The following is a 13,529-nucleotide window of genomic DNA, read 5'->3' as shown; positions in this document are numbered from 1 at the left end:
TTTTTTAATCAGAGCACTGCTCAGCTCTGGTTTATGGTGGTATGAAGGACTGAATCTGAGACTTTGGAGCCAGCCTCAGGCAAGAGCGTTGTTTTGCATAACCATTATGCTATCTACCCCCCCCCCCCCTTCATTTTTTCCATTTTATTGGATAGGGCAGAGACATATTGAGAGGAGAGGGCAGATAGAGAGGGAGAAATAGACAGTTATAACAATTAAAAAGTGTGTCAGCATACAAAAATCAACAGGTGGAAGGACAGGATAAATAATACAGCTATCAGATCTGAGGAGAGGGGCCTGGCAATGATACGGACTGAGGCCAGAAGTCTGCCACTGACGTGCTGTGTTACTGAGGGTGAACCATTTAACTTTTTAAAATCTAGTTATGTCATTTATCAAATAAAAGACATAATAAAGCCTACTTTGTAGAGCAGCAGCTCTACATAATTCAATGAAATAAATATCTTCATACAAAGCCTAGCCACAAAGAAAGCTTTTAAGAAATGTGAGCTATTTCCATTATTACTATTAGGGCTGGCATTATTTTATAGTCAAGGACAAACTGTAAAACAATAGTGAAAGCTGGGATCATTCAAATCATTACATTTGGATATCTGCTCCTAGGAATAACTTCTCGCTGTATCCTAAGGAATGCTATGTGAGAACATAACTGGAAAAGAGCTATCACCACAAACCAGACCACACTGAGCTGATCTCAGACTCCTAACCTCCAGAACCACAAAACTCAAATGTTTGTTCAAGTTACCCAGTCTATGTTATTCTACTATGGCAAATTAAATTGGCTAAAACAGTCACAGTAATCTATCAGATCCCAAAGTCATTCTGTTTATTATCAATTAGTTTCAGTTTAAGAAGTTATTCAAGTAACAAATCAAAGTAACAGTGACTGGATTTAAATGATGGGTTTTTCCATAACTGAGATTACTGATGTGAAATTAGAGAAGAGGGTCTAGCATCAGACTGTCTGAACTAGAATCCTGAAGCTGTCATGCACAATCAGTTAACGGGGCCCTTTCTATGACTTCATATCACTTATCCTTTTAACTGTATAACAGATAATTAGAGCACCTACTTCATAGGATGCATAAGGCCCCTGAAACACTAAATAATCAGAATTAAATGTCGTGATTCTACAGAATTGGTAGGAATGGTGAGATATTCGTTTATTTTAGTGATTTACACCCATTTATTACAACTTAATAGCATTTTAATTGTTATTTCAAGTGTCTAGTTCCCTTTCTCTGAGGTTTTTGTTTTTGTTTTTGTTTTTTTGCCTCCAGGGTTATTAATGCTAGGGCTCAGTGCCTGCATTATGAATCTATTGCTCCTAGAGGCCATTTTTACCATTTTTGTTGCCCTTGTTGTTACCCTTGTTGTCATTGTTATTATTGTTGTCATTGCTATTGTTGTTGTTGGATAGGACAGAGAAATCGAGAGAGGAGGAGAGACGGGGGGGAGAAAGAGAATGATAGACACCTGCAGACCTGCTTCATGCCTGTGAAGTGACCCCCCTGCAGGTGGGGAGACGAGGGCTCAAACCGGGATCCTTACGCAGGTCCTTGTGCTTTGCACCATGTGCGCTTAACCCACTGTGCTACTGCACAACCCCCTCTCTGAGTTTTATAGCATAGAATCTATGTCTTTTTTTAATGTGGTAGTGACTTATATAACAATATCTGGGTTTCAAATCCATTTCACCCACTTCCCTATCCCTAGCATTACATCTCTTGTAGGAAATAACTTCCTAACTCCGTGTATTTTTAAACTGTTTAATTTCCAAAACCTTAAGCAGATGTACTACTCCACATCATGTTTGTGGAACTTCACAAGCTTGGGGTCCTAGTCCTCCAACCCTGTCCTCTGATGGGGGTGGGAGAAGAGGGGTGAAGGGCATGGAAACTAGACTAGGCAGAGAATGAATAAGGAAAAGGGAAGCTGGCCTGTTACCATTATTATTAAAAATTGTTCAATATTTCACGTCTTCTTCCTGATGAATTATCTGTAAACCACAGAGTTAAAAAAATTATTATCTTTATTTATTTATTAGATAGAGACAGCCAGCAATTGAGAGGAAAGGGGTGATAGAAAAAAGAGAAAGACAAAGAGACACCTGAAACACTGCTTTACCACTCGCAAACTTTCCCCTTGCAGGTGGGGATAAGGGATCAAACTCAAGTCTGTGTACACTGCAACATGTGCGCTCAACCAGGTGTGCCACCACCCGGCACCTAAGCCACAGAGTTTTAAAGAAAATAGGTAGTTCCTCATGAAGCAATCTAAAACCAAAACAAATCCAATACAAGTAATATTTTCATGGCATCATGCAAAATAAAAAAATTTTTTAAAAAGATATCACTGCTTTGTCTCCATGTAAGGAGGAATCAGCATCTACTCACATCAAGAATAACAGATAAAATTCCTTTTAAGGCTCCACTGGCCCAATTTTTTCCATTTTTAAAAGATATTTATTCATTTATTCATGAGAAAGATAGGAGGAAAGAGAGAAAGAACTAGATATCACTCTAGTACATGTGCTGCCGGGGATTGAACTCAGGACCTCACACTTAAGAGTCCAGTGCTTCATCTACTGCGCCACCTCCTGGACCACCACTGGCCCAGTTTTAAAGCTCTGTTTCACAAAGAGTAGAAGTGCTTTAATACATTCTCTAATATTTGACTTTCTCCCTTTCCTCTTCTTCTTCTTCTTCTTCTTCTTCTTCTTCTTCTTCTTCTTCTTCTTCCTCTTCCTCTTCCTCTTCCTCTTCCTTTCCTCCTCTCTTCTCTTCTCTTCTCTTCTCCTCTCCTTTTCTTCTTCTTGCCTCCAACTACTAACATTTGCATTTTTTAAATCCTGCATTACTTCGAAAACACCTTCACCCACACTCTGCCATCCCTACATTTATTCTTCCACTACATTCCAGATGACTGGTACACAGAACTGTCACACAGAGTAGAGTATCAGATAAAAAATATCTCTCCCTATTTGGGAATTCTTCAAAGGTTCCCTAAATAAATCCCCATCTCTTCTAAACTTTAGACACTTTTCCTCTAGTTTCCTATAGTGACTCAACCTTTCTTGACTCAGAACTCTAATCTGACCTCACTGAGTATCTTTCTCCATCTCACCTGTGTCTAGGTCAGTCATCTGTATTTCCAATATCCACTCCATCACAAATCCTGTAGTTCCATCAGACTTAATGTCTCCTGGATTCATCAGCTTCTCCTAACAAGTCATCAGCTTCTCCCATTCTTCTGCTCAGAATACTGTAATCTTTTGTTTGCAATACCACCCCCCCCAGTCTCTCTCTCTCTTTCCTATTCTTGCCCTTCCTTCAAAATCTTTCTCAGTATCTATAGGCAGAATGATCTTTCTAAAATGCTAATAACATTGGCATAAGCCTTCTAATGCTCTCAACATCACAAAAGATCACTTTAAGGTGTCTAGATCCCAGTGAAGCAAGATGACAATAAACAAAGTTACCAGATAACACAGAGTGACTTTACAGCCAACAGTCAGCCTGCAACTTGCAGAAGTAGCATTCCAGGGGGTATATAGCATAATGGTTAAGCAAAAAGACTCTCAAGCCTAAGGCTCCAAAGTCCCAGGTTCAAACCCACACCCACCTCACACATACACACACACACACACACACACACACACACACAATAAGTCAGAGCTGATTAGTGCTCTGGTAAAAAAAGAAAGAAAGAAAGAAAGAAAGAAAGAAAGAAAGAAAGAAAGAAAGAAAGAAAGAAAGAAAAGAAAAGAAAAAAGGAGGAAGAGGAGGAGAAAGAAGTAGCATTCCAATGGCCACTGAAAGTACTGAGCAGCTAGTCTTGATAAAAGGGTAAGATTTCTAGTTCCTTACTTACCATCAACCAGGGGACAGGGAAGGGTATGAGCTCTGCACTCCCTGAAGGCAGGACCAGTGACTTCCTTACCATTCTGTTCTAAATACCTACCATTTGGGGCAAGGGTTTAGATACAACTGTGATAAGTGAAAGAGAGTGAGTGATAGTTTGAACTTAAATTTCAGGGCAGTGCAACTTGTGTGCTCCCGTTTTTTATATATATACTCATGACAATAATTTGTGGTATTTTTCAGCAGAAAACAATTCTAAATTGATAGGTGAGCAAACATAAACAGGACTCAGATTTTGAAGAGGAGCTTCATTGCTTTCTTTAAATTCTTCCAGAAGAGATTCTGCATAGCCAGCTCTTAACCCAGAACCCCTCACAGGCTCTCAGAATGGAATCCACGTCCAAGGAAGGATCAAGGCATTTCAGCCATGGTGTGAAATGGGCATGGATCTCAGGCTGGGCCCCAAGAGCCCCCAACTTTGAATTTCTACATAGACAAGAACTGCCTTTATTCAAACCCACACCAACCTCAGTTATTCAGGCTTACAAAGAACATAGTTTCCAGTCATTATGTTCCTTGTCTGATAAGCAAAAAACAAACAAACAACAACATCAAAAAGAAAACCAATAAGGACTCCTTAAAATCTATGATAGTCCAGTTAGCTAATGGATTTACTCTGGAACATGAGACTCTCAGGTCACACCCGTCCCTTACTTGCAAAGTGAAAGATTTAAAGAATGGGGGGAGGGGGAAGCAGCAAAACCTGATGTGAAAGTATTTTTATCTTTCATTTCATCCTCTAGGCAGCCTCTCTCTTTTCTGCACTGTAGAAATATTCCCACAGGAATATTGAGTAATAGAAGATATATGCAATTTATTGTTTTTCTAAAATCCAAACAGTTCAGGCCTTCAAGGCACATCTGGCCCCAAGTGCTTTTGAGTAAGGGCTCTGTGTTCTATTATAGCACTCACACAATTCTATTATTTTGAGTTATAAAACCTTCCATAATGTGTGGACTTTGAAGTGCACAGGAAAAGTAAGATCTCAGAAATAAATTTTTACCATTTGGAATTAATACAATGGAAAACTGTTCTGAGTTTCCTTTCACATCTAATTTAAATTTTACGTTTATACCATTGCTTTTCCCAATATGTATGGCTTGTGAGAGCCAGAGATACTTCTGACAGTGAAGAGAGTTGCAGAAAAGCCCTTCACACCACACCAGGCCTCAATCTGGGCACTACAGTCATCAAAACCACTTGTCATGGCTTTGAATTCCCCCAAATGTTTTGCGGTTCTTATTTTACAACTTTTATAAATTTTTTTGATACCTTCTGCATTTTCTCACCAAAGTTTCAAGAAGTACCTACCTGCTGGGAACAATATTTCTACTGTCTGCAGGACACACAGCCAGTACCCAGTTGCAAATCTCATTAGGTGCATGACTTCTGAGTTTCTCAGTCACCCCAGAGATTTTTTTTTTTGGTGCCTCCAGGGTTATTTCTGTGGCTTGGTGTCTGGTACTTCAAACAAAGAGAAATTAAGAGAGAAGGGGAAGATAGAAAAAAGGAGAGAAAGGTAGACACCTACAGATCTGCTTCACTACTTGTGAAGTGAGCCCCCTATGGGTAGGGAGCTAGGGGCTCAAACTGGGATCCTTATGCAGGGCCTTGCACTTCCTACTATGTGCACTTAACCAGGTGTGCCACTGCACAACACCCAAGAGGTGCTTCTATTTTTCCCAACATACACTTGAATAAATTCAGGCTCAAGTTGTTGAAGGTCACGTGGCCCAGTGACATAATAGGATCTGGACACAGGAGTGTTTCTTCTAAAACACCACGGGGACAAAGAGCTGATGTATGTTCCAAACTCTCAATTTGTGCATAAAGCTGAAAGGCTTTAAGTTTCTGTCCCATTCATGGCAGAAGTGAGATGTATTTGTTTATTTCAATGCCCATATAAGCATTTAACTATCTTTTAAAATTATTTATTTATTTATTATTGGATAGAGACAAGAGAGAAATTAAGAAGAGAGGGGGAGACAGAAAGAGGAAAAGACACCTGCAGCCCTACTTCACTGCTCTTAGAGCTTTCCCCCTGTAGGTGGGAACCAGAGTAAAGTGTAAAGTGTGCACTGTAAAGTGTGCACTTAACCAGGTGTGCCACCACCTGGTTCCATCTAACTGTATCTCTTTTTAAATCTTTTTATTTATTTATTATTGGATAGAGGCAGAGAGAAATTGAGAGGAGAGGGGGAGATAGAGAGGGAGAGAGACAGATAGACACTTGTAGCCCTACTTCACCACTTATAAAGCTTTCCCCCTGCAGGTGGGGACCAAGGGCTCGAACCTGGGTCTTGTGCACTATAACGTGTGCACTTAACCTGGTGTGCCACCACCTGGCCCCCAACTATATCTTTAACTTTGATAAAATGAAGTTATAGTGACTGGTCACAAAAAAATTTCTACTCCAAAGGCATATGAAATGTCAACCAATACAATTTGGAGTTTTGTTTTTTAAAAAAATAAATTCTAATAATTAGGATTGGGTTGGCTTATCAACAAATACAGCAATATCAGATGTTCAATATTCACCCACCTTTTAGAAGTAGCATCTATATTTTTAGAAAATATCATACAAGGAAAGAATGACGGAAGCCTTATAACAACATAGCAGAAAAGGACAGAGATTAAGATCATTAATGATTTTAATTATTTTAAGGCCCATTAAAATTAGAGAAATATCAAAGCACCCACAGTGTTAAGGGTTTTTTATTATAGCATTTAAGAGTTTACTAGTTCATACCTTTCAATCACAGCAAGTTATTAGCAGTGAAGGGATGAACCCTTTAAGAGGATTTTTATTTCAATGATAGGGTGTTATGGACAAGACAACCTAAGTTTAAAAAAATTAGTAGCAAGCGCTAGTTGAGTTAATCGGTTAAAGACAAACTGTGCCCTTAGGAGGCTAAATGAAAAAGCAACAGTAAAGCTTACAGAACTTAGCTCGTACAATTTGCCTTGAAGGCGGAAGATTGGTTCCCTGAAATAGCAAAGAATTATATGCTTTAGTTCAGAAAAAAAAAGTTTTAAAAATAAAGTCTGTTATTACCTCTTCTCCTTTCAAAACAATGGGAAAAAATTCTACAGCAGAGGTTTCAATTTGTTCAATAATTGTTCCTCCGAATTTTAAAAAATATAAAATCATCATTGTTTTGACTTGAAAAGAAATAACAATGCAAATACTCATTATCACATAAAACATAAAAGCAACAGCAAACTCTCAGAGTTAATGCAATCTCTGCAGAGCGGAGCACAATTAGTCAGACAGCCGATCAGCCCCAAACACAAAAACTCAAAAGATCAGAACTTCTTGGAATTTACATCTTCATTAGCCAGCCAGAATTCAGGATGGCAGAGGTTAAGTCTGACCATGGCTTTCTTTATGAGCTGTCCCTTCACTGTTACCAAGCTGTGCAAATGTGTGAACTAGTCAGCCCCTCCAGCAAGTTCATGCAACTACTCACCACATTTTACCCCTGAACTGACACCCAGATTCCATGTTCAATCACACTTAGGGGTAATATAAGCAAGCAAAGTGTGACACAAGGAGTCAAATTTGAAAAGCAGAGCAAATAGCAGCAATATTATTTAAACCAAATCAATGTGATTAGCAGCATAAAATAGCAAACACACACACACACACACACACACACACAAAAATTGCAATTCACTCCCAAAAACGTTTAAAAGCAAAAACCAAAACAAAACAAAAAGCTGTGCTTCCAGCAAAACTTGCACATGATTAATTGGCAGGAAAAAAAATCAAGCTATTTAGTTCAAAATCTTTGGGGCATGCATGCATTGATTCTTTTAAACAAATTCCTACCTGATTTCCAATTGTGGTTTTCTTGTGAACCTGACTGCTCCTCTGCTGAGCACTGAAGAAAGCAAAGGAGAGCAGCACTGAAGAAACCCATAAGATAGTTTTCTAAACAAGTAACAGATATTAAGATATACACAGACTCTTAGAAAACATATCAACCACTAAGACAGAGCTAATATTCAAATTTCAGATCAGTTTCATTCTGGAAGCAAAACCCACTTGGTAGAAATTCTAGCAATGAATAACAACCACAGACCCAAAATACAATAATATTACAAGAAGAAAATCTGTATCACTGCACTAGTAATAATAGAAGTTAACACAAGTTAACATGCCCCACAGGTATACAGAATAGTTGTACTGAAAGTTAACTGTTAAGATTTATTAAGACTATACCAAATTCTGAGTGCTTTTACTGATGCCAGTTCTTCTTCTTCTAGCGTTTGCCACTGATGCCAGTGATTTTCATTTTAACCCAGTGAGGTAGTAAACCATGATTCTTCTTGTATTACAGATGGGGATACTGAGTCACCAAGAAGCTAAGTGGCATTCTCAAAGTCACTCAACTAAGCACTGAAGAGTCTGGCTCCAGATCCACTTTGGAGGTTGTGCAAACTCATTTCATTGAATTTCTCTGTGTTCTGATAACTCCCATAGTGCATGGACCCTGGACCTATCTCCCCAAGTTTAGACTCAAATATGCTGTTGACAATTCAGCATCTCCATTTGGATGTCCAATAGGCATCTCAAACATATGTCAAAACTGAAGTCAGAATCCATTCCCTAAAATCTGCTCCACATGTAGTTTTCCCCTTCTTAGTCTAATGCCAATGCTCATGGTAAAATCCTAATTCTTTCCCTCCTAGTCCATGTCCAATCATTAGCAAATGCTGCTAACTCTGTTTCTAAAAATGCACTCAAAAGTCTCCTATCTTTTTACCACTTCCATTGCTGGCACCTTGATGTGAACCTCTATCATATGCATGTTGTGTTATTGTAATCACTTATTCTCTGGTCTATACTTCTATTCTTGTCTTTGATGTCATTCTAAACAAAGAAGCCAGCGTAGTCACTCTTCTGATCCAAAATCCTCCATTGTCATACTGCCCTTCTAAGCTCCAGTTCAAAGTCAAAATCATGACAATGGTCCCCAAGTCCCTTCTCCACTGACTGACCCCCTCTGCCATCCACTCATCTCTTATATTCCTCCTCAGACAGGCAGACTGACCTCCATATCCTTCCTTCCTTCCTTCCTTCCTTTCTCTCTTTCTTTTCTTTATCTCTTTCTTTCTTTCATCCACCCAGCATGGTCTAGGGAAATATCATACTACCATATTGGTTATGCAAAAGCCTTCCATGCTTGAGGCTCTAAAGTCCCAGGTTCAATCCCCAGAACCACCATAAGCCTGAGCTGAACAGTGCTCAAGAAAAAAAAAAAAAAAAAACACTAAGCATACTCTCACCTCAAAGCTTTTTTTTAAAAAATATTTATTTTATTTATTTATTCCCTTTTGTTGCCCTTGTTGTTTTTTATTGTTATAGTTATTATTGTTGTTGTCGTTGTTGGATAGGACAGAGAGAAATGGAGAGAGGAGGGGAAGACAGAGAGGAGGAGAGAAAGATAGACACCTGCAGACGTGCTTCACCGCTTGTGAAGCGACTCCCCTGCAGGTGGGGAGCCGGGGTTCGAAGCGGGATCCTTATGCCGGTCCTTGTGCTTTGCGCCACCTGCGCTTAACCCGCTGCGCTACAGCCCGACTCCCCCCTCAAAGCTTTTAAGCTAGCTGCTCCTTCTGCTTAGAAAGTCTTCCACCATATATTTGTAGGACCCCTAACATCATCTTCAAATCTTTACTTGAATGTGTCTTTCTAGTGAGATTTACCATGACTCCCTATTGAAATTCTGTTTCAAGATTTTCACTCTCTTTACCCTAGTCTTTCTCTCTATAAAAAAGATACAATGGGAGTATTGCACCAAAGTAAAAATCTCTGGATGGAAGGTGAGGGTAGATGTTTAGCTTCAGTGTGTGTGTGTGTGTGTGTGTGTGTGTGTGTGTGTGTGTGTGTGTGTGTGTGTATGGAAGGGGGGGGAGACACATACCTTTGTTGGTGGGAATGGTGTTAATATATGCTCCTATTACCTTCTAGTCTCACAAATCACTATTTAATTAATATGAGAAAAAAACTGATTGAATGTTTCAAACATTTTGATGCATAGACCATAGCTTTGGCTATATGTTCCTTCAATCTAAGCACTTAAGACTTCAAATTGGTAATCAGATTGAATTTTAACAGTGGGCTCAAATTGTTAATACATTTCTAATAATGACTTGTTCTTTGAAATATTAAATCACCTATAAGCTTAGACCAGGGAGACCAGAAGTAACTGGTGCACTTACTTTATAAAATACAGCTATATGTAAATAACATTAAAGGATATAAATTATGGTGAGGTCTTGTATGACACAGAAAATCCTAACAATGGGATTTTCAAAGTTAACCCAACTTCCAAATAATTTGGTTATAGAAATAACTATTTCCTTCTGTTAACCATAAGATAGCAAGAATCTTCCCCATTTTCTACAAAACCCATATTTCTCCCAGTTCTGGAGCCTCTGGGGTGGGGCTCATTTTCCCGCATGCTTCTCTCAATTCATACCAATTGATACTGCATCTGCTAATCCCAACCTATTCAATACAATAGTACCACTTCAACATGTTTCGCTTCGGATTGTGTTCAGAGGCATCAGGCGTGGAATGTCAACCCTCCAGCTTCATTACTTTGGTGAGACCTTTCCTAGATCATAGGACTCCTTCATTCCATTTTGGGTGGTGCACTTCCTAACAAAGCCACAAAATCTAGATATAGACCAGAGCCCATGAGATAGGGCATATGTACACATGTATCCATAAGTTAGGGGCAAATATATACCTGAAAGCAAAAGTGCACAATAGTTTGTAGTAAGTCGATAAATGCAGCAAGCAAATAGGAAGACCTAAAAAAAAAAGACATCATAAAGCACCTAATCAAATAGGTTCTACTTAGACCCAGACACCCTCCTCACCTACCTCCTATTTCACTTCCCTCAATCACTCCAAAGCTAACCTTGTCAGACAAGGTAAGGGCTACAAAAGCTGGATAAGGACAAGAGACCAGCTTCCTTTAATGATGACTCTTTGGTCACTACCAGGCCACTCCATCACCTGGGGCCCTAGTCAGGGAACCCTGGGATTCCCACACAGACATGATGTGTCTAGACCTCTAACAAATCCCTCTCTCCACTGTCACTGGTCACCTCCATCAGGAACAACGTAATGACCCCTTTGTGGGCCACTATAGGACCATGCCCTCAATGTGGATCAACAATGGTAGGGACTGTTCCATTCTCCAAAGGGAGGGTAGGTAACATACTCTACCATTTGAGGAAGATGGGTCCTGAAATTAATGCAGCCTGAAATGTCCCTAGATATGACCACCGAATTCAAGCTCAGACCTAAAAGGATGCAGGGGTTATATAGGCTTCTGTGCTGAATTTGCACCGCAGATCAAGTTGACAGGGTTTCCAGTTAACAATATTTATATACTTTTCCCATATTTGGAAGCTACTCTCTTCCCTGATCCAGTTTCCTAGTCCTTTTTCCAACACTGGCATCATCTCCCCAGACTATACCTTGGGTCCACCTGCATGTTAGCTGTCAGATTCGGGCAAAAACTAGTAAACTCATGGGCCCCTTAGAATATACCTAGAATAGTCCTACTAGCTTTTTCCAAAATGGAGACCCCAAAATCTTCATCTGCAATATTCTTGCCTTTAGGTTCATGATTAGTCAGCAATTTGTTAGGCTTTCTACCTTAACTCTTTTTCAGTCACCAGGTCCCAGATGATACCATGATGCCCCAACCTGACTTCCCAGGGCAGACAACCCCATCAATGAGACCTGCCCCACTAGGGAAAGAGAGGGAGACAGGCTGGGAGTATGGATCGACCTGCCAATGTCCATGTTCAGCGGGGAAGCACCAGACCTTCCAACTTTGACACCCCATAATGATACTGGGTCCACACTCACAGAGGGATAAAGAACAGGAAAGCTTTCAAAGAATGGGATGGGATACTGTGTTCTGGTGGTGGGAACTGTGTGGAACTGTACCCCTCTTACCCTATGGCCTTGTCAATATTTCCATTTTATAAATAAAAATTTAAAAAAAAGACACAATGACAAAAATGTTGCTTCACCATATGCAGTGCCAGGGATTGTACCCAGAGCCTTATATATGCATATGCATGGCATATACTCTAGTTCTGGGCCACCTCTGCCCTCAGTTTTCCTCTCTGCCATTTTTCACCATCAAACATACATATGGTTTACTTATTGTCTGTCTCCCTCAATTACAATGTAGGTTCCTTAGGAGCCGGGTGCTTTGTCAGCTTCAGTCATTGCTCCAGATCCAGGGCCAAAAAAGTATCAGGCACAAGGGAATTTTCAACAAGTATTTTTCAATGAAAAGTCTAATGAAGTTGATGCCATCATAACATGAGCACAAAGGAGCTAAGACCTGAACTCCAATAATCATTCTGTTACTCAAAACAGTGAGAGCATGATAGAATAAAATGCAACTGATTATTCTGAGAAAACTAACACTTTCCAACCTTCTGATGGGCCATTTAACAATTTATAGAAGCTGTTTTGGAGTTGAGTGGAAGAGACTAAAATGGAGAAAAGGTAGATTAAAGTCATCACTCAACTGTTCAGAGGGTTGAGACATGGTCAACAGCACAATGAAAGTTAATACCACACTTAGTTGTTCAAAGCAACACTCTTTTAAATCTCCCATGAAACTTTAAAGCTGCTTCCCTTCACTCAAACTTGTGCAAAGTCATGAGTCACATACAATAAAGAGGGTGGTGCAAATCTACACTGCAGTTGGTTACTGACAGCATTTTATGTTTGCTTTTTAATTGACTAACTTCAGTTTCTTTCTTCTTTCCTCATTTTTTTTTCTTTCCTCATTTTTGTCATTAGTTGTCTAATTTTTTGTTTTGTTTTTAGAGCAAAATGCTTAAATGCCTATTCACTGTGAAATTCATCTCTTTCCAGCCATTTCTCTACATAATACAATTCTTTTTTTTTATTATTCAGTTTTGTGAGAAGGCCATGAGTGAGAAGTCTCTGTCTGTGGCCAGAGGTTGGATCTAGTTTTTGTGCTCACACTACCCTCTGGTTGCCCACAAGGCCTGCTGTTCAGAGAGGCCTATCCCCAGAGACTGGACTTTTTCCATGTTTACTTTCTCCAGGGATAAAATGGAGAAGCTACTCTTGTGGTCATGCCTATTCAAGGATATGATCATCTCTTCCTAGCATCACAATTGCGCTTTAGGGCTTTCTAAGCTATGGCAGATCCACAGGTGTTGCCTTTGGGACAAGCAAACTGTGGGGGAAGCTTGAACCATGTGCACATCCCCTAAAGACCACATAAGAAAAATGAAGCTGAATATAAAGCAAAAACACAGGTATTGTTGATGCTTCTTGCACAAAGAATATGACCCAGATGAACCTCAGTTTCACAGTTACAAGATATGGAATAGGTATGAGTGCTGAGAGAGGCAGACAAATAGACAGGTGAAGAACTCAGTTAGTTGCTTCTTAGATTCCTTTTAGGTCCAAGATTCCTTGAGATGCAAAGTTACTCTCAGAAGCTTATCAGCCTCTGAAGAGGCATTTCACTGGTAGCTTCCATCTGTTAAAAATGCATTTAG

General features: G+C 39.6%; 1 protein-coding gene across 6 annotated transcripts in view; it reads right to left on the bottom strand.

Moving 5' to 3' along the window:
• Window positions 1-13,529, bottom strand: part of DNM3 (dynamin 3) — a 392,696-nt gene that overhangs the window by 240,233 nt on the left and 138,934 nt on the right. For 5 of the 6 annotated variants that reach the window (XR_009551586.1, XM_060197877.1, XM_060197878.1 and 2 more), the window contains exons 13-14: window positions 7,777-7,828; window positions 6,901-6,930 (exon numbers count right to left, since the gene is read on the bottom strand). Coding sequence is in view for 5 of the 6 variants with exons in the window: in XM_060197877.1 (XP_060053860.1) it covers window positions 6,901-6,930; window positions 7,777-7,828 (82 nt within the window). In the remaining variant the exon portion in view is untranslated. The remainder of the gene's footprint in view (window positions 1-6,900; window positions 6,931-7,776; window positions 7,829-13,529) is intronic. The other variant, XM_007525192.3, reaches the window with a different exon arrangement.

This window comes from Erinaceus europaeus, chromosome 9 (genome assembly GCF_950295315.1).
Source record: "Erinaceus europaeus chromosome 9, mEriEur2.1, whole genome shotgun sequence".
Lineage (NCBI taxonomy): Eukaryota > Metazoa > Chordata > Mammalia > Eulipotyphla > Erinaceidae > Erinaceus > Erinaceus europaeus.
This window is presented reverse-complemented; position numbering and strand designations above follow the sequence as displayed.